Source organism: Arachis hypogaea, chromosome 18 (genome assembly GCF_003086295.3).
Source record: "Arachis hypogaea cultivar Tifrunner chromosome 18, arahy.Tifrunner.gnm2.J5K5, whole genome shotgun sequence".
Lineage (NCBI taxonomy): Eukaryota > Viridiplantae > Streptophyta > Magnoliopsida > Fabales > Fabaceae > Arachis > Arachis hypogaea.
In genome coordinates this window covers 2,858,460-2,885,576 of record NC_092053.1, presented here as the reverse complement: position 1 = coordinate 2,885,576, position 27,117 = coordinate 2,858,460, and the positions used below count along the sequence as shown (strand labels likewise).

General features: G+C 34.1%; 4 protein-coding genes across 8 annotated transcripts; 1 reads left to right on the top strand and 3 right to left on the bottom strand.

The window, feature by feature from the left end:
- Nucleotides 1-680: 680 nt before the first annotated feature.
- On the bottom strand, nucleotides 681-4,437 carry LOC112771652 (zinc transporter ZTP29). The gene is made up of 12 exons (XM_025816443.3): nucleotides 4,102-4,437; nucleotides 3,947-4,005; nucleotides 3,752-3,844; nucleotides 3,560-3,649; nucleotides 3,350-3,431; nucleotides 3,218-3,273; nucleotides 3,017-3,073; nucleotides 2,722-2,762; nucleotides 1,968-2,035; nucleotides 1,626-1,682; nucleotides 1,415-1,532; nucleotides 681-1,155 (listed from the first exon to the last, which is right to left on the bottom strand). Exons 1-12 carry the CDS (start codon nucleotides 4,169-4,171, stop codon nucleotides 1,110-1,112), a joined length of 837 nt encoding a protein of 278 aa, XP_025672228.1. The 5' UTR covers nucleotides 4,172-4,437; the 3' UTR covers nucleotides 681-1,109.
- A 3,214-nt stretch (nucleotides 4,438-7,651) lies between these two features.
- LOC112771625 (zinc finger A20 and AN1 domain-containing stress-associated protein 8) lies at nucleotides 7,652-10,389 on the top strand. Of its 4 annotated transcripts, none has more exons than XM_025816410.3 (3): nucleotides 7,678-7,803; nucleotides 7,960-8,055; nucleotides 9,443-10,389. In XM_025816410.3, exon 3 carries the CDS (start codon nucleotides 9,453-9,455, stop codon nucleotides 9,969-9,971), a length of 519 nt encoding a protein of 172 aa, XP_025672195.1. In that variant the 5' UTR covers nucleotides 7,678-7,803; nucleotides 7,960-8,055; nucleotides 9,443-9,452; the 3' UTR covers nucleotides 9,972-10,389. The 4 variants fall into 4 exon arrangements, with proteins under 4 accessions (XP_025672193.1, XP_025672196.1, XP_025672195.1 ...); XM_025816409.3 differs by having other exon boundaries at nucleotides 9,438-10,389; XM_025816408.3 differs by lacking the exon at nucleotides 7,960-8,055 and having other exon boundaries at nucleotides 7,652-7,803; nucleotides 9,438-10,389.
- Nucleotides 10,390-10,609: 220 nt separating this feature from the next.
- Nucleotides 10,610-11,589, bottom strand: LOC112771624 (uncharacterized). 2 transcript variants are annotated; one of them, XM_025816406.3, is made up of 2 exons: nucleotides 11,432-11,589; nucleotides 10,610-11,339 (listed from the first exon to the last, which is right to left on the bottom strand). In XM_025816406.3, the coding sequence occupies exon 2, from the start codon at nucleotides 11,330-11,332 to the stop codon at nucleotides 10,775-10,777; it is 558 nt and encodes a 185-aa protein (XP_025672191.1). In that variant the 5' UTR covers nucleotides 11,333-11,339; nucleotides 11,432-11,589; the 3' UTR covers nucleotides 10,610-10,774. The 2 variants fall into 2 exon arrangements, with proteins under 2 accessions (XP_025672191.1, XP_025672192.1); XM_025816407.3 differs by having other exon boundaries at nucleotides 11,437-11,589.
- Nucleotides 11,590-22,753: 11,164 nt separating this feature from the next.
- On the bottom strand, nucleotides 22,754-25,416 carry LOC112771623 (AP2-like ethylene-responsive transcription factor PLT2). Its single transcript, XM_025816405.3, has 7 exons — nucleotides 25,305-25,416; nucleotides 24,815-25,211; nucleotides 24,639-24,721; nucleotides 24,490-24,498; nucleotides 24,314-24,402; nucleotides 24,096-24,220; nucleotides 22,754-24,004 (listed from the first exon to the last, which is right to left on the bottom strand). The coding sequence occupies exons 1-7, from the start codon at nucleotides 25,411-25,413 to the stop codon at nucleotides 23,134-23,136; spliced, it is 1,683 nt and encodes a 560-aa protein (XP_025672190.1). The 5' UTR covers nucleotides 25,414-25,416; the 3' UTR covers nucleotides 22,754-23,133.
- Between the last annotated feature and the right edge of the window lie 1,701 nt (nucleotides 25,417-27,117).

Genomic DNA, 27,117 nt, shown 5'->3' with positions numbered 1-27,117 from the left:
GTGCTTTTATAGAGTTAATTTTGATTAAAACTGACTTGATGTCAATGTGTTTTGTATTTGGATTTTTTTTAATTAAATATCATATTGATCGAAAAGAACATAATATGTATTATTGTTTTGATTTTACCTTATTTATTATTTAAACATATTTAGATAAAGTATATGAATATTTTAATTTTTTGAACCTTTCATATATTTATAACACCAAGTGCATGAATTATAGGAGGTTGTGCAATTCCTAGTTGAAGAAGCCAACATTAGACAGTAAGAGTTAACAGTGAATAAATTTATTTATTAAAAAATAATAAAATTAGAATTGTAAGCAGGAAGAAACAATAACAACATAATATTACAAGGAATAAATTTAAGAAGTGTATACAAGACTTTAATCACATACTTTGAAAGTTGAATGGAAAAAATGGACACCAAACCGAAGCAACATTTTCTTGCTTTTTAGGAACGGCCGTTTTAAAGTAACTCAATGTTGATAAGGAAGAGAGGAGAATGGGCCAAACATCTGAACTCGTCGTTGGAGAAAAAATAATCGGAGATTTGGATGATGAAACGTGGAACCAAACATGCACATAATCTTCCAATGCACATTGGCACATTGAAAGATTCATCATAGTTACTATTTCATCAAGTTCCATATGATAGTAACAAAATAGGCCCATAAGATGTTAAGCATAGGTACCACTTAGTATTTTGATATGCAACATAGTTTTGGAAATGGTATATGATGTTTGTGACACCCCAATGCCACAAATAACCAAACATGATACATAATCAGCAAATTGTGCAATTTAACGTCTGCAGACTTTTAATTGACGAGACAGTAGCACAGGAATTCGGTTAAAGAATAAAGACAGAATATTCTTATTCTTTATATATATATTTTTTTCTCTGTACATTCGTTCTACACTGGAAACCTATAGTCATAGGTTAGGTATGGTTGATGGTTGTGCATTATTGTCACTGAGATACTCAGCGGTGAAGGAATATTGCTGCCATGCCACTGGTGACAGAATCAGCAAGACGCCACACCACATTAATACTTTGAAATCGATTCATCACATTCAGAAAAAGAATCTAAGATTGTTCCTTCACAGCTACAAGCTCATGTCCTCTGGCAAGCTGATACTTAGAAAATATAGGCTGCACATTCAACAATGTTTACACTTTACACCATTAAGCAGATACAGAGAGAAAAGGCAGGTAGAAACATTAACCAAAGATTTTGTGATATAAGCTGATGTTAATTTTCACATTTCAATATGTACAGACAGACATGCATTAAACAGACCATAACAATCAAATAAGTTTACACGAAGACATGAAATAGGAAGCTCGAAAGCATCAAATCTTTCATCAGAATAACAGAAAAGAATAGAATGAACAAGGTAATCGGTGTCACCTTGCAGACATAAAAGCCATCCCAAAGAAGACAGCTTTAACAGATTGCTTCTGTCCCGCATAATCGAAAGCCAATGGCAGCATTTCATGAAGGGTCAGAAAGGCCATAACTCCACCAACTGGAATCATTATAAAACAAATATGCATGTAAAACATGGATGCTAAAAATCTAACTGGGGCATCTAGAAGACAAGAAGTTGTGTTAGGCGAACCTGATCCAAGCAAACCCTCCAAAATCTCAGGATCTAAGCTGCTAGGGAATAGATAGGCTACAGTGAAGGAAAAGAAATCATCACAGTAGGTTCACTTTAGTAAATTCACAATATCTAAAATTTCTAAGTGTTAACAAAATAACGAAATCACATTATTATAGCATAAAAGCCAAATTTCTAGTTGATTGAGAGATTCAATGTGCAGGATTGAAATAGGTGTAAACCACTTCATTTTGTTATAAAGTATAAACCGATAATACATATTACTGCTAATTCTTGCTTTCTGTTTGAAAATAAAATAAAGCTGTACTGTGTAAAGCAACATAAAATCATATGTCTTACCTACAATAATAACACCCAAGGGTTCAGCAAATCCAGAAAGTGATGCCAATTTGAATGCCTGCCATTTACTACAAAACATCCAGAATAAAAACCAAAACATTTTTTTTAAAAAAAATTACAGATCTAATTCAAGCTTACAGTAATTATTGACATAACTGCAGTCCACATGGTGACACGAGTTACCGATAACATACAAATTTGCAAATGTAGCATAATCAGATCCTAGAACTAGAATGCCATAAACTTCAATTGCATTTGTATAGATATTAGATACCAACATCAAAATCGAAAATGATGGTCAAGCTTCTTTTCTTCTATTTATTTGTTTGACTTTCTTAATAACTTCTCTACTGAAGCAAAGAAACAACAAAAACAGCCTCCATAGTTAACCAATAGCATTATGATCCTGAAAAGGATGTTCTTCAAGAACAACCATCAAAATCAGAACTATCCCATCATCTGCATTGCCTCCATCCCTGCCTTTAGCACCATTGGTATCATGGAAATCCATCAGATGGTAATTATATACATCAGCAAACTATTCAGATAATGATCCCAATATCAACTTCTCAGAGTCACTAAGAATAAATTTCCCAAATCTGACATCTTTACTCTATATATAGATCATTGATGAATTCACTATTTCAGATAACAGTGGCAAAGATCACTAATAAGCACTTTACAGTTGAATGCATATGTCATCTTCCAGTTGGTTCAAGAAACTAAAGCAACAGAAGCGCTAAAAACTTCTTACCTTTCTGTAGCAAAATAAACAGGAAGTGCAACAGCAACACCCTGGAAAGCAGAAGCTCATTATAGAACAATCACAGCTATGGCCTATGGGAGATTTGAAAACAAAACAGAAAAATACTGTATTTCTTCAGAAAATGTGTATCTAAACATAGTAAAAAAATTATTCAAATGAAACTTAAAATATTGGAAAAAAAGAAATCATCATAATGACCATTGCCCTTCATTCATTTCTAATTGCACCACTGAAATATATCTACCATGTCTACAGTAAACAGGTTCTCTCACAAGATCTATACCTCTGGGATATTGTGCAGAGCAATGGCCAATGCCAAGTTGAGGCCAACACGAAGGCCCTATGGAAAGGAATCATGAAACAAACATCAAATGGAAGCAACATTAACAAGCATATCAGCAATTATATAAGCATTAATTCAACAATTGTTGATAAAAGTTGCAGTCTTGCAGATGAATATGCACATGAATAGTTTGTTGGGTACCTTAATTGAACCAAGGAACACTGCCATTCCCTCTGGAAAATTGTGCAAACTTATACCTGGTAAATGAATTAAGTAAAAATTAAACTTTAAAAGACACTGAAAAATAAATTTATAGAGACAAGATGATCATACCTACTGCGGTAATAATTCCACTGAATAAAACTTGGCGGCGATGCTTTTTCATGATATCTTTGCCTCCTCCATCCCCATTTTTCTAATTTCAAGGACGCAATAATATTCATGAAAATTTGATATCTCTATGAAATATACAAGATGAGTGGTGCAATGGCAGTTTGCAAATTCAACAATAGAGCGGAAACAGTACAATCATTTGATATAAACCTTTCTACTCTTGTCACTGGAAGTGGGAGCAAGTGTCGGCTCAGGGATAAAATTGGCAACAACACCAAAGAATACTACGCCAGCAAAAAACTACAGGAGTGAGAAGATAAAAACAATTTAGTCAACTAAAATGAGAGAACATGATATGAATCACTCAAGTAGTTAAGTGCAGAGAAAGAAAAGGTTACCCACCCAGAGATTCCCTTTGAGGAAGCCAAGTGAGTTGAGAGCATTATGAGCAAGGTCAAAGAAGGAAATACTAAGCATCAAACCAGCTGCAAAACCCTTCATTGCAAGGAATGAAATGAAAGGCATTTTCAGTTAAGCAAATCAACAAACACCATACATGCATTCCAATTCCAAAATTTGAAGCGAAGAAAGGGGCACCTGTAATAACCCAAGCATCTTCAAATTAGGAGCTGGATTGATCACTACAACAAGGGCACCTGTAAAAGAAAAAGGAGCACGTGGGTGTGAAGCTGAAGCTGAAGACGAAGAACACTAGAGTTGTAAAAGTGATTAGAGAGAGAGAGAGAGAGTACCGAAGGAAGTACTGAGGCCACCAAGAAGGGAAAGAGCAAGAGCTACTGCAACCTGAGACTGAGAATCCATTGCCCTCTCTCTCTCTCTCTCTCTCTCTCTCTCTCTCTCTCTCTCTCTCCCTGAACGGAGGTTCACCGTGTCACCCCCAAACTTCGCAGCCGACGCTGAATCGCATTTGCTGGTCGCCGGTTTATTTATCTAATTGGATTTATTCCCAAAAATAATACTTTTTAATTATTTTTTTACTTTCTATTTTATTATGATGATGATGCTGGTGATGACTCTTGCATCCATTCCCATTTTTTTTTTATGTTAGATAATAGTAGTAGCACACTTTCACCTACCGAATACATTGGATATTTTATATTATCTATTTTATCCTTTATGATTATTAAATTATGATCTAATTTATAACCATATTTAATTGTTGGAGTACTGAATTAAAAAAAAAAAAAGAAGTTTATTGGAAAAGGTTTACTCCTTCTATAAGATTTATGTGGAGTTTTAGTCACAATGAATTTGTCATATACTCATATTTGATAATATTGGTAGTTTGATTAAAATAATAATAAATAAATAAAATTTTATTTACTGTTAATATAAAAAAAATTATACTAATAATTATTGAAAAAATCTAAGGGACTAGTAGTTTTATTAAAATATGATCAACACTTAATTAATAAAAAGAAAGTGAATAATTTTATACCATTAAAAGTAATCTCACATTATTAAAAATATTAATAATGATTAATTAATGGTTACAAATTATAAAATTTGTTGGTCTTCTAATACTCTTTATAATTATTTATATATTAATATATAAACAAAAAATTAATTCTTAAATTTATCTTTTAAAAAGTTATCTAAATGTTAAACTAATAAATAGTGCTTGTACTTGATATATTTTAATGGGCTTATAGCACTACTTATACTATGAGGCCTTTATACAGTTTCATTACATTGTTTAGACCCAATAATACAATGGCCCATAATACAATGTCATGATGAACATATTTTTGGAAGTATACTTTGGAGCAAACTCCTTGTCTTTTGTAATTAGTAGGTGGAAGTATATTTATTAGAATTTAGATGGTCTAAATTTTGAATTTTTATTTTAAAGAATAAAATGTGATATCTTATTTTTAAATGGTGTTTTTTATATTTTTTTTGTTCCATCTAAGGGTGTGTATGGCCCGGCCCGATCCGAAGATCCGGTCCGGTCCCAAACACTTTAGGGACTAATTTGATGTGATTTCATCGGGTCTAGGGTCGGGTATGGGTCTCAAAAGTAGACTCGATCATTATTTCGGGTCGGGACCGGGCCAAAGCTCGGGTCACCCGAAATCAGCCCGGTGGCCCGGTCATCATACACAATTAATATTTTGTGTTATTAGTGATGGATGATGGCTATTATTATGTGAAATTTAAGTATTGTAAACCTTAATATTTTGTGTTATTAGTCATTATATATAAGACTATAAGTTAATATTTTATGTTTAAAATGCATAAGACTTTAGACTAATGCATAATCTTGTGTTATTTGTATTGATTTAAATATTTGGTGTTATTAGGCAATAGTAGTATTGATTATGGTTATACTTTAATTTTAGAGAAGAGTTAGTTCTTATTATATTTTTCTAAGTGAATTTTACCATGTCAAATAATGGTTGGAGTTTTGGAAATTTGGATATTTTTACATGCTAACTTACAAGAAGGTATCAAGGTAATATAATGTTAACGGCCCGGTTTTCACCCGGTTTTTACCCGGTATAATCGTGGCCCGAAAGTGTATAGGTTTCATCGGGTCTAGGGGTCGGGTTCGGGTCTAACAAATAGGCCCGGTATATATTTCGGGCCGGGTATGGGTCACATCAAACTCGGTTTCACCCGGTCCATGCACATCCCTAGTTCCATCTATGAAATAAATGGTAAAAAATTACACTTTATTCTTTAAAATAAAATTCAAAATTTAGAGAATCCAAATCCGATTGATTAAATTTCTTCTAGGCAAAGTTAGTTAGAATGTTGCAAGTTTTTGAGAAAAAGATAAAGTGAAGGTGCTTGACTCAGGCTACTCCTCTTAATACTCACAAAGGAATATGATCCAAATATTAGCTTGGAGAAGTGTTTTTTTTTTTTTTTTTGAAAGTTAGGAGTGAAATTCGAATTTGAGATCTTTAGGTGAAGATGAGAGATTATGTCATTTGAGTTAGGGGTATGTATGGTCTGGTCTGATTAGATCCGATCTCGAATATTTTAGGGGTTAATTTGGTATGATTTTATTGGGTCTATGGTCGGATAAGGGTCTCAAAAATAGATCCGGTCATTATTTCGGGTTGGGTCCGGCACATATCTCGGGTCACCCGAATCCGGTCCAGTGGCCCGGTCATCATGCACAATTAATATTTTGTGTTATTAGTGATGGATGATGGCTATTCTTATGTGAAATTTAAGTATTATAAACCTTAATATTTTGTGTTATTAGTCATTATAAGACTATAAATTAATATTTTATATTTAAAATGCATAACACTTTAGACTAATGCATAATATTGTGTTATTACTTATTTGTATTGATTTAAATATTTGGTGTTATTAGACAATATTAGTATTAATTGTGGTTATGCATTAATTTTAGAGAATGGTTGGTTCTTGTTATATTTTTCTAAGTAAATTTTACCATGTCAAATAATGGTTGGAGTCTTGGAAATTTGGATATTTTTACATGCTATTTTACAAGAAGATATCAAAGTAATGTAATGTTAACGGCTTGGTTTTTACCCGGTATAATCGTGACCTGAAAGTATTTAGGTTTTATCGGGTCTAAGGCCTAATTCAAGTCTAACAAATAGGCTCGGTATATATTTTAGGTCGGATTTGAGTCACATTAAACATGGTTTCATCCGACTCATGTACACCCCTAATTTGAGTTATAGCTTAAAAAAGTGCATGTACAATGAAAATAAAAAAAGTTATTCTAATATGATTATATTATAGTGATTATCATTACTATAGTGTTTTTAAAAATGTGATTAAATTAAAGCAACACTTTTTATTATTAAACAATATTTTTTAAAAAGTGTTATTTAAAAAAAAGTTATTACTAAAATATAAAAAAAATACAATTTTAATTTTAACGACATTTGCATAATTACTATAATATGATACTAAAATTCATCAATATAAAATACGTGAGATTTGGCTTTCATGTAAATGTGTCTAAACCCAAAGTGTTGTGGTAGATTTAGGTGATTAAGTTGTTAAAATTTGGTTTCACATAGAAAGCAAAATAATGAAAATATGATTACATCTTAAGAATATAAAAACTAGAAAAACAAATACAGGTGTTATGGCCATGATTAACCTTCCACCTCACCAAATCTTTCAATTAACGTAATGCGCACTTCACAAAATAATAACTGGACAGTGCTGCCCTTGCGCATCAGAAACAGAAATTGTGCTGAAGGGGTAATATTCCAAAGCTGGTAAAACCGTCATTAGGAACATGGGAAAGGACAAATTGGGAAATATACGAGGAACACGCGCACCCAATAATAAGCTTCCACGTCACCTCCAATCATCGTTGGCAAAGCCCTTTTAAATGCCAAAACACAGAGAAAGAGAGAGACTCACTCTCTCGCTCTTCTCCGTCCATCGGGCTTTGCTGTCTCTCTCTCCTCGTCGATCCCAAATCTGCTAGGGTTAGGGTTCTGTTACCTTGTCTTTTGATTTCGGTTTTTTTTTCCTGTTATTCTGTTCTATTGTTCGAGTATTAAGTATTAATTTGTGCGTCTGTGTGTTTGTGTTTTTTTTTTTTTTTGTTATTCTTTTAATTTGCTTCTATTTCATTTACCCAGGATATTTATTCGTTGCAATTCTGAGGCTTATAGATCGGCCTGAAGCTTTTGTTTCCGGAATTTTTTAAAAAATTGTTTGTTTTTCCTGGCAATCAGGTTAGATTATTCACCTTCTGGATGTTTCTTCTTTTTTTTTTTTCGTTTCTGTTTTATATTATATCACCTTTTTTAAGGAATCTAAGTTTTTGCTGGGTGAATTTTGGAAACACTAATCTGTACATGCAAATTTGTAGAAAGGGTAGAGATTTAGGGCCGTGTTCTGACATGTTGGCAAATTTTGCAATTAATTTTATTAAATTTTCGGTGTTTTTTGAATTGCGAGCTATGTCCCCTGATTGCTGCTACTATAATTAATACTTTAATGCTTTTTGGGCCTGCTTATTGTTTTATGCTGTGTCTTTAAGGAATTTTGTCAAACCGAACTTTTTTTCCTTTTGATTCTTCCATCCTCTTCTTTCTTTTTATCTTTTCGTCAACCTTCCTTCCTTTCTTATTGAATAAGAGGAGATAGATTGATGTAGTTTTTGCATTTAGCAGAGATGAATACTTTTCAAATGGTTTTGAATATCTTAAGTGATGGTTAAGTTCGAATCAGCTATAGATACTGTCATTTTAAATTTGCTTGATCTGGTAAATTTTGTGATCGAATGTATATTAAAGAGAGATTTGAGCTGATGATTCATATATCACATCACAGAAAAACGTATTCATTTTTATTAACTCATGATTAATTATTAAATGGGTCAACATCCTTAAGCTTGCTTTGTTATATGCTTATTAAAATGGAGTTCTGTAAAACTATTTTCCTGCTGTTTGCTGACTGCTATGCTTTTGTGCTACCGATGATGTTGTTTGATTGAACCAACTACCCATTGTGCATGATGCTACGAGTTTGGTCTATTGTTTGTCCTGATGTAGAGTTATGTCTTTTGTGCAACCCGAGTGTTCAAATTTATAAATTCATTAGCATTTTCACTTGTCTAGGGGTCAGGATGGTGCAATTGTTGCAAACTTTCCTTTTGAGGTTTTAAGGAAGACCATCTGTATAATAGCTTGTCTAAGTCACATTAGTTTACGAACCGCTTTTAATACATTTCTTATTTGAAGTATACTGGTTGATCCCTTTTTTCTGATGTTAAATTGCTTTCTAGTATGCTTGGCAAGTAAATTCACTTTATTGAATGGGAATGATCATCTTTCCTGTTCCAGAATTGGTTTCAAGTAGAAAATGAATGTATATATGCATGCATTAAGAGATGAACAAAGAACTATCTCTCTGTTCTCTCCTTGTTTAAGTGAATGCTCATTAGCTCAGGAGCTTGTGTTGGAAAATTTACCCGTAATTAATGAGACTGAGCTTATATTTATGCTGTATATTAATTGGCCAATTTGCATGTTTTGAGTAATGTAGATGTTTGGAAGCTAGTCATGATTTGATCTTTAATGATGTAAACTAAAAAAAGGAAAATTTGGTGCAGGAAAGCTGAAAAAAGATGGACCATGACAAGACTGGATGCCAAGCTCCCCCAGAAGGTCCTATATTATGCATTAACAACTGTGGATTTTTCGGGAGTCCGGCTACCATGAACATGTGTTCCAAGTGCCACAAGGACATGATGCTGAAACAGGAGCAGGCCAAGCTTGCAGCATCTTCCATAGGAAATCTTATGAATGGGTCATCAAGTAGCAGTGGAAATGAACCTGTTATTGCTGCCAATGTGGATATTCCAGTCAATTCAACAGAACCAAAAGCTATTTCCACGCAACCTTTATCTGCTTCAGTCTCAGAGGAGAGTGGTGAGGCAAAGCCCAAGGACGGTCCAAAACGTTGCAGCAGCTGCAATAAGAGGGTGGGTTTGACAGGATTTAATTGTCGATGTGGTAACCTTTTCTGTGCCGTACATCGCTACTCAGACAAGCATGACTGCCCGTATGATTACCGTACTGCTGCACGGGATGCTATAGCGAAAGCGAACCCAGTTGTGAAGGCCGAGAAGCTTGATAAGATCTAGGTTTGGTGTGTTGAGGTTTCATGCCCTGCGATGCTGTTATGCTGAATTTCATGATGAGATGTTCCGAGTTTCCTGCATATTTTTAGTGGTGTTCTTATTATATTGTTATGTGAGGGGGGACTTGGAGTTATAGGACATCTCTGCAGTTTGAAGGACTCTATTTCATGTGATTGGCGAAAATATATGCCCGAGTGTTTTTAAGTTCTTTAAATGTCTGCTGGTTTTGGTGGGTGTTGGTGGTGTTAGTACTTAGTAACACTGTAATGCGTCTACTTTGTTCCCTATCTCTGTAGTAGTACATGTCAGAATGGTATGTGCAATTTACAGATGATTTAAGGAGCATCCATGGATGTTCGGCTAGATTGTAAATTATTATTATTATGGTTTCATGCCTATCTATGAATTTCACGGTAACAAATGTATCCAGCTTAGTTGGAACCGTACTTTTCAACACTTGAATTATCAGCGTTAGAAGTTCGATATACAATATCTGTTTTGAGAATCAATGTTAGAATTTCGAATCAGGTGTAGATTTAATTGTAGTGTTGTATACAAGTGCGATAAGAGTTAAGAAACAGAAGTAAACCGTAATGTTGACGAGTTAAGGCAATGATAGGATCGAAATTTAAGCCATAAACCATAACAAAAAGGTCAGAGTCATTTATTTATCATTTCACATTGCTTCTTTGCCATGTCAAAGAAAGAGAGAACAAATCAACGCCATCTCTTGAAGGAGAAGGAAATAATGTAACAAACATGAGCAGCAGAATGATGTCGCAAAGTGCTAAATGGCAAATATAGAATCACAAGGAAAATCCACTAGATTCTGCTTCAAGATATTTACAAATTCTCTCCATAACCTCCTTACTCTTGCCACTATTCTGAAGGAACCTCTCGGCGCATCGCTGCTCCACCTTCTCCGCCATGGATGCGAGTGCCGAAAAAGGCTTGATCCGGATGGAAGTCTCCTGGCGACAGAGCGTCCATCCCGCAGGGTTATCCGGATGCGGATCGTAGCGAGTCATCTCTTGAACCTCTATGAACCTCTGGAGGCTGATGTTCTTGGAAATCAGTTGCATCGAACGAGATCGCGCATCCACAACCGTTGATTCCACGCAATGGCACATATCCTGACCAACAATCTTCCGCACAAACCACGGCCCCGGACAGTGCACCGTTATCGCCCTCGTGGTTCGAAGAATTCCATTGGAAGAGTCCAGGCTATGATTCAGCATGTCAACCTCTAGAATGTGCGACAAAATTCGCTTGTTCTCAGCGTCCGCGAACTTGCGCCACGATGCAGATGTTACCCTTTCCCACGGGTGCTTGTACACATATTCTTGTTTGTAGCCTGTCACCATTCTTCTCCTAAACCCCAAATCCAATCAAATTCACAATTTCCTCTTCCGATTTACCTAATAATTGATTAAAGCTTAAAACCAGAGGGTTCAGAAGCGTACCGTACCGAGCAAGAGAAGCGAATTGGATCTTAACAACACAACAGATTGAATTTTATACAAGTTGACAAGAATGAGTGGAAATTTCAGTTTTCAGAGGCAGATGCAGATGCACTGTTACTCTTTGTTTTCCATCCTACCTTTCTCCGCCCACAGTTTTCTGTTTTCCACAACACAACAGAAGAGATCACCCGGTCTGAATGCTCCACTTGCTTAGTGGGCTCGGCCCAACTACACCTTAGAGAGCCTGGCCCAACTTGTTTCATATGGTGGCTCATTAATGATGTCTAATTTACTAAAATAGATAATTAATTAATATTTAATAAATTTTAAATATTTTTTATTTTAAAAAACAATTTAAACAATTTAGATATCAAAATAAAAAACATCGTAGAATTTACTTTTTGAGTTTTAGGTCCAGTTTGGGTAAACAATTTAAATAAACTCTTTTAAAAAAAGAATTTAGGACTTTTATTAATAGCAGCTCATAAATAAGTTATTTTGTATTTAGATTTTTAGTTATAGAAATACTTATTTTAAAGTTGTGGCGTTTGGATAAATAACTCAAAAAATACACATTTTTTCACAAAAAATGGATATTAAAACAACGATGATAACAAATACTTTTCAATGTTGAATGTTGATTTTCTATAACCTAATCACTAAGATTACAATTGTTTAGGCAATTAATTTTTTATTTGCTCTCTTATTAGTTCCATTTTTTAGGTAAAAACTGATTCTTCTACTTCATCTTCACCCATAATGGTGTTCTTGTATGTGGTAAATAATAATAAAATTTTAATTCACAATAATCTTGATGACAATGCCAAAGAAATTATTGTATAGTTAGTGTTTGCTATTTTATTATGTATAATATGATAGGTAAAAGTAAAATAAATGTGAAATGTGTGTCAATGTATATTTGTTCACTACAACAAAAGCGGTTTCTGGAGTCGTTTAGCGGCGAAACGTTTTCGCGGCGGTTTAATGAAACGCCGGAAGATAGGGCGCAGGTAAATAGATAGCAGCGGTTTTAACTAATCGCTGGAATAACCGCCGCTAAATGTCTATCAATTTTGCGGCGGTTCTAAACCGCCGCCAAATTTTGGAAGAAGGAAAAATTTTAACAATGTCATGTTACCACCAAGCCAAATGTCTCTTCAATGTATATAGCGCTAATAATTATATATATCATATGAACACAATTGATTGCCACACAATTTTTTGTTGTATACTTTATATCTGATCATAGTTATTACAAGCACCTTATATATTGAGTAAAAATGCACAATTAAATCAAATGGAGGACCAAATTACACAATTCTACCAAATTGAAAAACATGATCAGGATCTCCCAAAAGCACATTCTTATGTGATTCGAATCAGTCTCATTCCAATTAGACAAACCAACACTAATTCGAATTAGTCCTATTCGAATTAGTAGTACTGCTTGTAATTCGATTTTTGTCGAACTTGAATTATACTTGCATGTAGTTTTAGGGTAGTTCGAATTAGGGTGATTCGAATTATGCACGCTAGGACGTTCCTAGTAATTCGAATGGGTCTGCTTCGAATTAATTTTGGACCATAGTAGATCGAATTAATTTACATCTATTTATATATGATCCAAGTGTATATAAAGAGTACAATAAATAGTACATTTAATAATATCCATCATAATGAATTCAATAAAGAGTACATTCAATCATAAATAAAAAATAATAATTATAAATATTTTTTATAAATTATTAAAAATCAAATATTTTCTAAAAATATTTTTTAAGATTTAGAATTTATTCTTTAATATTTAAAATTAGTGAAATATTTGCCAAAAATATTATATTTTGTTGGTCAGTTAGCATTATTAAATCTATTAACCACGATAATATGCAGATGATTGATTGATTTTCATATAAAAAATTTTTTATTCTATTTAGTATTTAATTTTGATAAAATATTAATTAAGTTTAAATTTAGTTATTATGAATTTTTATATCTAAGAACACAAGTTAAGATTGTTATTAAACAAATTTAATTTTTTATTTTAATAAATGCTCAACAAATTATTAAAATAAAAAAATTATAATTTAAAATTATAATTTTGGTAAAATTATAAAATTATGAATTTTTAATGACTTGTAGAAAATATATTTAATTATTATTTTTAATATTTTATAAAAAATATTTATAATTATTATTTTTAGAAAATGTTTGATTTTTAATTAGTTTAGAGTATGATTTTATTTTTTTCTTTTACATCCATGTTTGAATGCAAATTTAAATGCCAATAAAGTAAACAAGAAAATCTTATTGGTAAATTTGTTCACATGAGTTAACATATATAGCTTATTTAACTTGTGAATTTTTTTTTACGTAAAACGAATGTAGAAAAAGTGATACGAGTTTAAGTAACAATGATTTAAACATATGTAGCTTAAGATAGTAGTGTTTACTTAACTAGATTATACCCAAATGGTTATTATTAAAGAAAACATTGCAATATGTGATAATACGCATTTTGCGGTGGTTTAAACAAAACCGCCGCAAAATGTAAAACAATAACTCACCCGACGGTACATATAGCGACGGTTTTCGAAAAGACGCCGCTAAATGCAAGCCTGATCGAAATATAGTGGCGGTTCGAGAAAAACCGCCGCTAAATATTGTCCCCAACCAATAATCGCCACTGTATGTGCCGCAGGTTGCTGTTTTGCGGTGATTTTATAAAACCGCCGCAAAATTTCCGCCGCTAGCTGCCGGAATTGTTGTAGTGGTTGCTGTATTTTTTTTCTTCTATTAGAATTTCCTCCTCTTTTATTGGGGTCAAGAACTTGCTATAACTAACTATAAAAATAATAACAGCTATATAAAAATAAAATCACATAGAAAAAATAAAATAAAAAACGGAGATTTTACCACACACAATGTTAAATACAAATTTAATAATAAAAATAGAGTGGTAAAATGATTAAAAAAAACTGGAAGGAATATATGCAATAGGTGGTTCAGATGGAACATTGTTTTAAAATAGTGGTAGATGGTCAATATTTTCAACAGATAAATCATTACGTGAAAATGATGGTGGAAGGCCAATGCTTCTAGCATATGGAACCTTGGGTGAAAATGGTGGTGAGGGCCAGTATTTCCAGTATTTTTGTACAGAGCCAAGAATGAAAGTAGATTTTTTTTGTTTTGAGGTCATTTTGTTTTACAAAAATAATAGAATGACTTATCATTGAGGAGGAGAAGTCATATATTTCTACTTTTTCAAAAAGTTATAAATTAACTTTTCGGAAATTAAAAGTTCTTTTTAAAATAGTACCAAATACGCGTATTGTAACTTTTCATAATTCAAAAGTCATAAAAAGTAACTTCTGCTACTTTCAAACGGGCTCTTAATATTTTAGATTTATATTTATAAAAATACAATAATATTACTATATATACCATTTTAAACAGATCTATTATTTATTCAAATATATAGCATATTTTTTCTAATTTTCAATAAAATAAAATAGGGTAATGTTTTACACTCTTCAAGAATCACGTTATAACATTACACATGTGACATGTCTATCATTTTCAAGATAATTATTATCCATAGTTAAATTAAAGATTTCGTGGCAGAATATTGGATATCACTCGCTCCTTATCATAAGAAAGCTAAGTAATCAAATACAAATATGGCTAACATCAGTTGTTGAAGTAATATATATTTAATTTACTGCAACTTTAACCATCTTAATTTTATCTTGTTCATATATGTTACTTTATATTTATTCTATTAGTTAGAATTTATTAATATAAACTATTATTTTTCTTCGTATAGAAAATTATTTGTAGTAGATTTGATTGCACATATTGGATTGTATAGTTAGTTAGAGCAGCTATAGTATTCTGTTAGAAGTAGTGTTTGTATAAATAGCAAATTATAGCTTTTTATTCTTTGAGTCTCATCATTATACAAGTTCAATTCTCAATTCCTTCTTGACTTCTCTGTTTTTATTCTTCTCCATGCTCACATACAAATTTAACATGGTGCGGTAAGCGTGGATGGAGGAACGTTGAGATCCTGATTGAAGGATGAGAAACTTGCTCTCTAATTCAGAATTCGTTGACGTGATTAGAGAAGGATGATGAGTCCAGCTTCACGGTTGAAGCGCTCGTTCGCTGTTCTTGGCTCGTGAATTTTTTTTCCCCTTTTCCTTCGTTTGATTTGAACTCACGCAATTTCTTCTCCCTTTTCTTCATACCTATTTGAAATCTCATCATCCGCTCTTCTTCTTCATCTATTTCTTTTCTTCTTCTTTCTTGAACTCACACCATAGAGTTTGATGAGAGCTTTGTTATCTAACTGTCTTCCCGTTAAGGAGAGATAACGAATTTCCGATCAACGAGATCAAGAGAGAAAGATTACAACCGCTTCTGGTATCTTCGCAGCAATGGAAGGAAAATCAAATTCAAGTGAAGGATCCACAGGAGGTGGTCCTACGATGGACATGCAGCAATTCACAGCGTTCTTTAGTCAAGTGGCACAGATCCAAAGCCATATCAACAAGACAAATTCGAATCAAGATATCTCAAGCCTCTATTACATACTTCCTTCTGAAAATCCAGGTATACCTATTACCAATGTAATCTTTACTGGTTCAAATTACAGTGCGTGGAGCAAAGCTATGACTAATGCTCTTACATCCAAAAATAAAATTGAATTTATTGATGGCACTATCCTGAAACCTGAGAAAATTGATCCTAATTTCAAGGCATGGCAACGATGCAATACCTATGTAGTTGCTTAGATTAACCTTTTCCTTAGTCCAGAAATTTATCAGAGTGTTCTTTGGAACAACATAGGTTACGAATTACGGAATGACCTTAAGCATCGCTACTATCAGGGTGATAGGTTTCGAGTAGCTGAATTGAATGAGGAGATTTATGAGTAAATACCCATAGTAGTCTCTGAGATTCACGCAATTACTCATAGTAATACCTAAGATCCCGATTTTCCTATTGTAGTCCTCCAGATAGAGCTCCGAGCACTCAAACTAGTCCCTGACCATATTTCAAGTGATGACTCATCATCGGAGCGCTGACGTGGCCTCGGATTGCCACGCTGGAGGGCTCCAAACGGCTAGCTGAGCTGGCTAAGTTCCAATTTTTATCCATATTGGTCCCTCCTAGTATTGGGACTGGATTTGCAAGAAGTATTGGGTACAACCTTAGGGATAGGAGCAACTATGAGTGCATGAGTCTGTGTAAGTGGGAGACTCACATCAGTATCTGTACCTGCATTACACCCCTCTCCACCATGATCATCCAAGTACACAAATGTGTTATCTCCCTTTAACACCTCCGGCATTGACACTGTATGCTCGAAATATATATCAATCAATCCCTCATTTGTCCTAGCACAATTCACCATCTCTCTTATCTCTTTGTCACTGTTTACATTTCTTAATCCATTATCCAAGCCTTTTCCAGGAACATGCCACCAGCACTGTTTTATGTCATTGTACCCAAGCTCCTTATGGTAGTTTCGTATATAGAAGACATCTAGAGTATCAGTGTCTAGATAACCTAAACAGGCCTTGTTGTCCGGAGAATATATCATAATCCCTTCTGTATTTTTTTGGAAGTCACCCCCATGATGAAACATGATATCTAACTTCTCCTCCATCTGCAAGAAATTTAAAATTTTTACAATATACAGGGAGAATTTGAAAGCTTACTCATGCATTAAAAAGGAAAAATAATCACCACAAGAAAACATACTTTTCCAAACATCCATACATCTCCCTGTTTCATCCCTGTTTCATTCGGGTATTACAGCAACCCCACAAATCCAGCCAAGATTCAAACTCTAGACACTACAATGCCACAAAAACTCCAGAACCTCACACTGATCAATGCTATCATCAACCAACACTGTATTCAAAATGCAAAGTAAAAAAAAAGAAGGTTACCTTGAATCCGATCACAACGTCAGAACCTCATGTTTGTGGTGAAGGAAGGGAAGGGAAGAGCGATAACAACTTCTGATCAGATGACTTCTTCTCTCAAATTTTCGTAAACCCAGCAAATATAACCCTACGGCTATGCCATTGATGGGGAGATGAAGAAGAAGTCAGAGGGTGGAAGAAGAAGAGACGAAGTGTTTGTGTTGGGGGAGAAAACTATTTTTCATAATAAGTAATAACTATACGGCGTTGTTTTTGGCTTTCAAGGGCGCCAAACCCAAAACGACGTCGTTTTGGACACGTCCCAAGTGGCAATCCGAGGCCACGTCAGTGCTCCGGTGATGAGTCAACACCTAAAATATGGCTAGGGACTAGTTTGAGTGCTCGGAGCTCTATTTGGAGGACTACAATAAGAAAATCGGGATCTTAGGGATTACTATGAGTAATTGCGTGAATCTCAGGGACTACTATGGGTATTTACTCTGAGATTTATGCATTAAAACAAGGGGATTTGTCTGTTACAGCTTATTTTGCCAAACTAAAAAATCTTTGGGAAGAGATTGATGATTTTAAAAGTATACCTGGTTGCGATTGTGTTAAATGTGAATGTGGCTTAGGCATTGTTAGGCAACACAGGGAAGAGGACAGAGTCACCAAGTTTTTGCGTAGTCTTGGAGAGCAACATTTTACTGTTAAGTCATAGGTTATGTTAATGGATGATTTGCCTAGTGTGAATAGAATTCTGTCAATGATCACTCAGCAAGAAAGGCAGCTGTTCAGCTTTGATAATGCCTTAGATGCTAAGATTCTGGTAGCCTCTTCTCAGCCTGACAACAAAGATAGAAATCCATCTAAAAAGGGGCAAAATCGCATCAAATTGCAGTGCACTCATTGTGGAAAATCAGGACACATTGTGGATAACTGCTATAAGAAGCATGGTTATCCACCTAACTTCAAACCCCAGTTTGAGAAAAAAGTCTCCTGTCCTCAATTGTATAACTGCAGCAGACAATCCTGAAGATGAAAATGACGACTTCAGTGTTCCACAATTGGTTAGAGGTGAACCAACCATTAATGAATTCACTCCAGAGCAACAAGAAGCTCTTTTAGCCCTGCTCAGCAAATAAGATGTGCCTCATTCTAATAGTATCAACCAGATTTCAGCCAAAGCAAATCCTTCTCCTTATACAGGTAGAATGGTAAACATTTTACAATTTGATTCTCATGTCAAAGCTCTAAATATTTCAATCAATAAACATAAGCCATGGGTACTTGACACTGGAGCTACTGACCATGTATCATACACCCTGGCAGATTTTCAAAATTACTTCAAAGTTGATCCAATTATTGTCAAATTACCTAATGGAGCACTCACTACTAGCTGCATCATGGGTACCATTATGTTTTCTGACAATCTTTTTCTCACTAAAGCATTGTTTATTCCCACTTTTAACTTCAAACTCATATTAGTTTCGAAATTTACTGCATCTTTACATTGCAAAATGAGTTTTACTGACAAGGCTTGTGAGATACAGGATCTGTACACTTTGAAGATGATTGGTGCAGTTAGCAATGTTGATGGTTTGTACATTCTGCACAAAGAAGTCAAAGCTCTCCCTCACATCACAGCAACTTCCCGCAGCCAATTTTCTCAGTCTTTATGGCATATTAGGTTAGGGCATCCATCTCATGATAGGCTTGTTTCATTGAAAAGAATTTTGAGTTTATTGATTGTACAAAACATACAGAACCGTGTCATTCTTGCCATCTTGGCAAACAAAAGCGATTACCCTTTTCTGTTAGTTCTAATACTGCAGCTAATGTACTTGACCTCATTCATGTTGATATTTGGGGACCTGTTTTTGTTCCCTCCTTTACTGGGAAGCGTTATTTTCTTACTATAGTGGATGATTGTTCTCGATTTACTTGGATTTTGTTCATGAAAACTAAAGCTGAGGCTTCTTCATTGGTTAAAGATTTTGTCATTTTTGCTAAAACCCAATTTGATGCAGTGGTTAAAACAATTCGCACAGATAATGGACCTGAGTTTTTAATGCCTGCTTTCTATAGCTCTAATGGCATATCTCACCAAAGAACTTGTGTGGAAACTCCACAGCAGAATGGCATTGTTGAGCGCAAGCATCAACACATTCTTGCTATGGCTAGAACTCTCTTGTTTCATGCTCATTTACCAAAATCTTTTTGGAATTACAGTGTTGGATATGCGGTCTATTTAATTAATCGACTGCCAACACCCTTTTTACAAAACAAGTCTCCATATCAAGTTCTTTATAAGACTTTGCCAAATCTTTCCCTTCTCAGAGTCTTTGGTTGTTTAGCATATGCTGGCAGCCTTGCACGATAACGAGGCAAGCTGGATCTAAGAGCAAGAAAGTGTTTACATCTTAGATTCAGGGAGGGCACAAAGGGATACCTGCTCTTTGACTTGCAAACTCGAGAGATTTTCTTATCTCGGGATGTCCAATTTTATGAGAATTGTTTTTATTACTGTCACTCCACTAATGCCAACAATGACAATTTTTCAGCTTCCTCTCATTCATCTCATGTTGCATCTCATCCTTTTGATTATGAATTTTTGGAAGGGAGTCAGATACAAGTTTTAAACACTGATGATGCAGCCACTCAACCAAGCTTGCATCACCCAAATCTCAGCCAGCAGGAAGATAATGCTTCCTCTGAATTAAATGAAACTGATGAAATTCTCCCATATCCTAAAATTCATGATCATTTGGAAACCACATCTGCATTACATAAAGGATTTTCAAATCATAATTATGCTGCTCTGCCTGAATCCTCCATTATGCCTGAAGTTGCTGATGTAAGGAGATCAACTAGGCAAACAAAACCACCTGCATACTTGCAGGACTATGAGTGTCAAACCATCAACACTGTTTCACCCTCATCGCAGCTTACTACTCAAAGGTATCCTCTCTCTAATGTCTTGTCTTATACTAGGATTTTTCCCATGCATTTTGCATTTTCTGTTGCTATTCAAAATTTAGAGCCTAAAACCTATGAGGATGCAATCACTCAAACTTGTTGCTGAAGTGACTGCCTTGGAAGAAAACAAAACATGGAAGCTAACTTCTTTACCAATTGGAAAGAGAGCAATTGGATGTAAATGGGTCTTTCGTACCAAATACCACCCAAATGGTACAGTGGAGAGGCACAAGGCAAGACTTGTTGCCAAAGGATTCACACAAGTGGCTGGTGTTGACTATCGAGATACCTTCAGTCCTGTAGTAAAGCTAGGGACTTTGAGAGTGGTACTTGCTGTTGCAGCAATAAAAGGGTGTCACCTTGAACAAATTGATGTCAACACAGCATTTTTACATGGTAAACTTGATGAGGAGGTCTATATGAAGGTGCCTCCAGGTTTAGAAGCCTCGCCTGGTCAAGTTTGCAAGCTTGAAAAGTCCTTGTATGGATTGAAACAAGCGAGTAGGCAGTGGAATTGCAAGCTCAAATCTGTTTTACTCGAGCTAAAATTCATTCAATGTAAATCAAATTACAGCCTCTTCACCAAGACTACTTCACTTGGATTCACAGCAATTCTCGTGTATGTCGATGATTTAGTATTGGCAGGTGATGATCTAAATGAAATTAACTCAGTTAAAGATGTTCTTCATGAGAGATTTCGGATCAAAGACATGGGAGACTTGAAGTACTTCCTTGGTCTAGAAGTGGCAAGATCCAAGACAGGAATTGCTTTGTACCAGAGAAAATATGTTCTTGATTTACCCAAGGAAACAGGATTTGAAGGGTGCAAACTTGCCACCACTCCCATTGATTATGGAGCAAAGCTCAGTAAAATTGATGGAAAATTGCTCACTGATTCTAGTCAGTATAGAAGAATTGTGGGTAAGCTCTTATATCTAGCAAATACTAGGCCTGATATAAGCTATGCCATTGGGAAGCTAAGCCAGTTTTTGGACTGCGCCACTACTGAGCATTTGAAGGCGGCACATAGAGTGCTGCGTTATGTAAAAGGTTCCCCTGCTGCAGGCCTTTTCTTCTCTGCAGAATATGATTTGTAACTTACTGGTTTCTCTGACTCTGACTGAGCTAGTTGTGTTGACTCTTGAAAATCCATCTCGGCATATTGTTTTTATTTGGGACCATCATTGGTTACTTGGAAGAGTAAGAAACAGCTTACAGTTGCAGCCTCCTCCTCAGAAGCAGAGTATAGAGCTTTAGCTTTGGCCACCAGAGAAGCCCAATGGCTGAGCTATGTTCTTCAAGATCTTGGTGTTCCAATCACAAAGCCTATTAATTTATACTGTGATAGCAATTCAACTATTTACATTGCAACTAATCCTGTGTTTCATGAACGTACCAAGCATATCGAAGTTGATTGCCATATAGTCCGTGACAAATTGTAAGAAAAGTTGATTCATCTTCTTCCCATTTCCACCAATAATCAAGCTGCCGATATTCTCACTAAACCTCTTGCTCATGGACCTTTCAATGCAGGTTATTCTAAGCTTGGATTGTTGGATCTCTTTTCTTCCAATGCTCCAAGCTTACAGGAGGGTGTTACTTGATATTTATTCTATTAGTTAGAATTTGTTAATATAAGCTATTATTTCTCTTTGTATAGAAAGTTGTTAGTAGTAAGTTTAATTGCACATGCTGAGTTGTATAGTTAGTTAGAGCACCTATAACATTCTGTTAGAAGTAGTGTTTGTATAAATAGCAAATTATAGCTTTGTATTCTGAGTCTTATCATTATACAAGTTCAATTCTCAATTCCTTCTTGACTTCTCTGATTTTGTTCTTCTCCATACTCACATGCAAATTTAACAATATATAACACGATTGTGTTGATCAATAAAAAGAAAAAAAAATTTGACGAAAATTATGTTCGAAATATAAAAACCAACTCATGTCAGATGATACTTAATTGAATTATTTATATCAGGAATGATCATAGAATCACTCCATATATGTGAGTATGGACATAACATGAGTAATCCATGCATATCCACAAAATAAACTAACATCCTATTCCTATGTATTAAAACCTCATGTGATCATAATGTTCTAAATGATATATGGAGGAGCTAAGCAGTTCTATTTTTCTTTTTTTTTTAAATAAAAACTAATGTGGGTTTGGCACCAGTCAAGAACTCATATTCAAGCCTAAAGGGATAGAAATAAAAAGCTTATAATAAGATATACATATATCAAGAACAGAAATAAAATATGAAAGAACCTAGAAAAAGGTAATACCTTAGCTTAGCTTAGCTTAATTAATCTCATTCAATCACATGCAAATAACATTGTCAAATAAAATAAAAGGTATTAGAAGTTGTAGATTTTGATAGATAACAAGAAAATTGAGCTGTCTGCATACAAAATTTGGGTTTAAATTACAGACCCATAATAAAGTTAAATATCGGTGAATATATATAAGCATAGAATAGGATAATAGGATATTATATGATCTGAGATATGATATATCATATCAGCATGCATGCATGATCATCGATCATCGATCATCAATCAGTAGCAGACAAAACTCCTCCTATTTGGCCTTTACCTTAATCCACTTGTCACCATAATACCATAATTAAAAAGAAGAAAAAAGACAATGAGAAAGATTACAAGAAAAATTAGAAAATTAATTAAAAGGTTAGGTAGCTAATAATAGGCTAGGGTGTGGTGTTTTGTGTTGTGTTGTGTTGAGTCCCTCTCTTTTTCCCTCAAAGGCTTCCACTCATTCATTCATTCATTCCACATTGTGAAGACACCACCGCCGTTTGAACCGTGCATGGTGTCTGCCGCCGGCGACCAGCCGCCGTATCCCGCGGAAGGCATGTCATAATCAACCTTCACAAGAGCAAGCTCCTCCGCTGATCCCACTGCTGTGGCATTGCTCGATGAGGAGTTATTATTAGAACCCATTCCAATCCCAATCATATTATTAGTGTTATGATGATGATGATGGTAACCTCCTCCGCCATTCCCATTGTTATGGTCCATGAATCCCTGAAGGTAGCTGCTGTAAAATTGAGCATTATTATTATTGTATGAAGACGAAGAAGAAGAAGAAGTAGTTTGATGCTGTTGATGATGGAGCTGAAGCTGCGTTTGGAGATAAGAATTAGTATGATGAAACGAAGAAGAAGCAGGATCAGTGTTGTAATGTTGTGATATGTCATGGTTCTGTAACGTTAACAATGGTTGATGATGATGATGATGATCGAAGTGGTGCTGCGGCATTAAAGGATAAGCTGTTGCTTGCTGCAAAAATCTGGTGGCGGTTGTGTTTGATGAAGAAGATCCGTATGGAAAGGTGGATCCCAATGCTATGATATCATCTCTATTAGTCTTTCTAGAAGATTCTAGAGCCTGAGCTTCCTTTAAGCGTTTTGCAGCACCTCCTCCAATGGGAAGTGTGTTGCTTTCAAGAATGGCTTTCACATCGTAGCGACTCATGTCGAAGTTTGTAACTGCATTTAGACCTCTGAACTTTATGGCTGCAATGTCATAAGCTTCTGCAGCTTCTTCTTCCGTACTGAAAGTTCCCAAGTACAGATCTTTGTTTCCCGCTACTCTTCCTATCCTTGCTTGCCATCTTCCATGTTGATGATGCCTTCATTATTATTAATTAACATTAACTCATTAAACTCATTCGTTATTTATTCATAGTTGAGAGTTGTTAAATGATTTGACAGTGTTCGTACCTTGTGACTCCACGATACATTGATGCTCCCCTTGAGAATCCACTGCTCTTCCTTCTAATGGCTGCTACGAATTCCTGTCTTGTCATGTGCTTCATGTCTTCCAACTCTTTCTCGTAGTTACTCATCTGAATGTAGGGTTATTATTATATATAAACAATAACAACACTATAATTAACCGCTTAATTAATCTTAATTGGAATAATTTCTTCAAATCTTACGGGAAAGTTGGTAGTGGTGGAAGTTCCCCAGTACTTAAGTGCGGCTAAATCATAAGCCCTTGCTGCTTTCTCTTCTTTGTCATATCCACCTACACTTCACTTTATCATTTCTCTATCTCCGGTAATGAAAAATAGATCGAAAGAAAATTGAAAACACAAGCAACGAACACACTTACCCAAATACACTGATGATCCATGATGTAATTAAATTAAGCATGACAACATAAAAAAAAAAAAGGAAAGAGGTGTTAGCAATGCAAGAGACCTAGATATATAGAAGAGAAGCTTTAATTAATTTAATTAATTAATTAATTAATTTAATTACCTTGGCGACCTTTTCTTGATTGACCCTCCCTTCTACAACTATTATCCCATAGATGAGCTTCATACCTTCCAGTCCACCTATGTCTAATATAATATAATAAATAAGTAACTAATTAGAAGTTAGAAATTAAAGTATTGTTTGAAAGTGATTATTGAATATTGATTATTGTGTAGCACCTTGTTACACCACGATAAATAGAAGTTCTCTGACCAAAGGTATCCAAAGCTCTTCTCGGGGCAGCAGCTGAAGCTTCAACGATGGCAGTGGCACAAGTGGTGTCGGAAGTAGTGGAGTCCTTGTTGGCAGTAGCCATGGAGAGTGTGAGTGACTGATGAAGATTACTACTACTGTTATTGTTGTTACTGTCTTCTTGTTGTTGGTAGTCATAGCTGCTATTATTAGAAAGAACTTGCAGAGGCAAAAGGGTTGTGTTTGCGTTGAACAAGTAATCCGAGTCATCATCCAAGCCTGCAAGATCTGACTCATTCTCAGACTTGTTACTCACACCAAGAAAATCTGCTACCTTCGGAACTTGACTACTGCTGCTGCTCTCATTGTTTATCAGATTCCAATCTGTATTTAGTGTATACAATCACATACATAATCATGTTTATATATATCATCACCTCACATAAAACAAAACAAAACAAAACAAAAAAATAGTACCATGATTTTGAAAGGAGTTATCGATGTTGTCATTCACCAATGTTCCCAGAGGTGGTAGTGATGAATGAGTTGGAGAGAGTGGGAATGATAGCCAGTTGTTTGAATTCATTGTTCAAAGATCAGAATAGAAGAATAGTTATAGGGTTATTACCAATAATATATAGTGTAAGAAAATAAATAAAACTGGGTAGGGTTTAAAGGAGTATATATAGTGAAGTGATGAGGATTGAAGTTTCAGGCTTTTAAGAGAGAAGAGGAAGGGGTGGTGAAGAGAAAAGGGAAAACATTAAGTGAGCCACACAATATATATTTAAAGTCACCATGGATACATTGCATTACATACATGATCTCTTCCGTTTTCTCTTATTTACATTAAATTTGAATTATTAGAACTATTAATAAATGAATGAACTTGGATGTGACCGTCTTACCCCTTTTGTAGAGACGCAACTCTTTCCAACACAAGAATACAAACTTATAATCTCCCTATAGCCTATAAATCATTATTAAATTATATTATCTACTCTACACGACACTAGTGAGTGTTATATTAGGAGCCTATATTTTTCATTTTCATTCTTCTAACCCACCATTCCATTTGCAAAAATCCAACCCAAGCCGGTATTTGATTCTATGGATAAGATAAAACAGAATAATAAGAATAAAAATTTTAAAAATAAACACATAAAAATTAATATTTTTATATTTTATTTATGATAAATTAAAATAAATGATAAAAATTTAATTTTTTTATATACAAAATTTTAAAAAATATAATTATAAAAATATAATAAAAATAATAAAAATTTATATTTTTTTGTCAATCTCTTAATTTTTTATTTTTTACTATTTTTATTGAACATAATGTATATATTTATATTTTATTTGTCAAACATAATTTTATATTTTAATGTCATTATTTTAGTGTCTCGTATTTATAAATAAAGAATTTTTTATTTAAACAAATAAAATAAATATTTTAATTAATGAAATAAATAATTATAAAATTTATTATCAAAATTCGTTCTCTAGTATTATTTCGTTTATAGTGTAAACGAAATAAATATATGTGTATTTTGTTTATATTTTAAACGAGATAAGGCACACACGTTTATCTCGTTTACAGTGTAAACAAGACACGTGCATGCTAGTATAAACGAGATAAGGCTAGGCAGACACTTATATATACATTTTGTGTATAGCGAGGTTTTGGGTCCCAATTCGAATCTTTCGACCAATTTCTTTTTTATTTTACCTTTTTCTGACCATATTATTGAGTAATATAAAGATTGCGCACAAATATACGTGATCGGAACATTATCAGGCGCAATGCGACATAGTACTATGCTGGGATAGATGCGGTTAATTATATTATCTTGAATTTTATGTAATTTCATACATGTACATTCATTATTATGGTAGTTGTCAAGAATTCCAATACAATTTGTATGATTAGGAATAGGTCATTCGTAGAAATTAGTAATTCTAGCCTAATGTCTATTTTTTTAAAAATTAAATAATTAATTTGTTTTATATTTATCTTGTAGGATAATAGGTGAGATGAGATTGAGAGTGAAAAATGAAGGTTGTGAAAGTGAAGGATAGACTTAAAATGTGAAATTTTAAATAAGACTCTTTGAGAAAAAAAATTATTAAAGTTTTAATTTCTGTCTCTAAAAAATTCAATATCACATGCCTTCATTTTTTAAAAATATTAAAAAAATTAAAATTTTGGTCCTAAACTATCAAATATAATAATAAATCATAATTTTAATATTCTAAAATAAACACTATCTTAAATTATCTTTTTGTG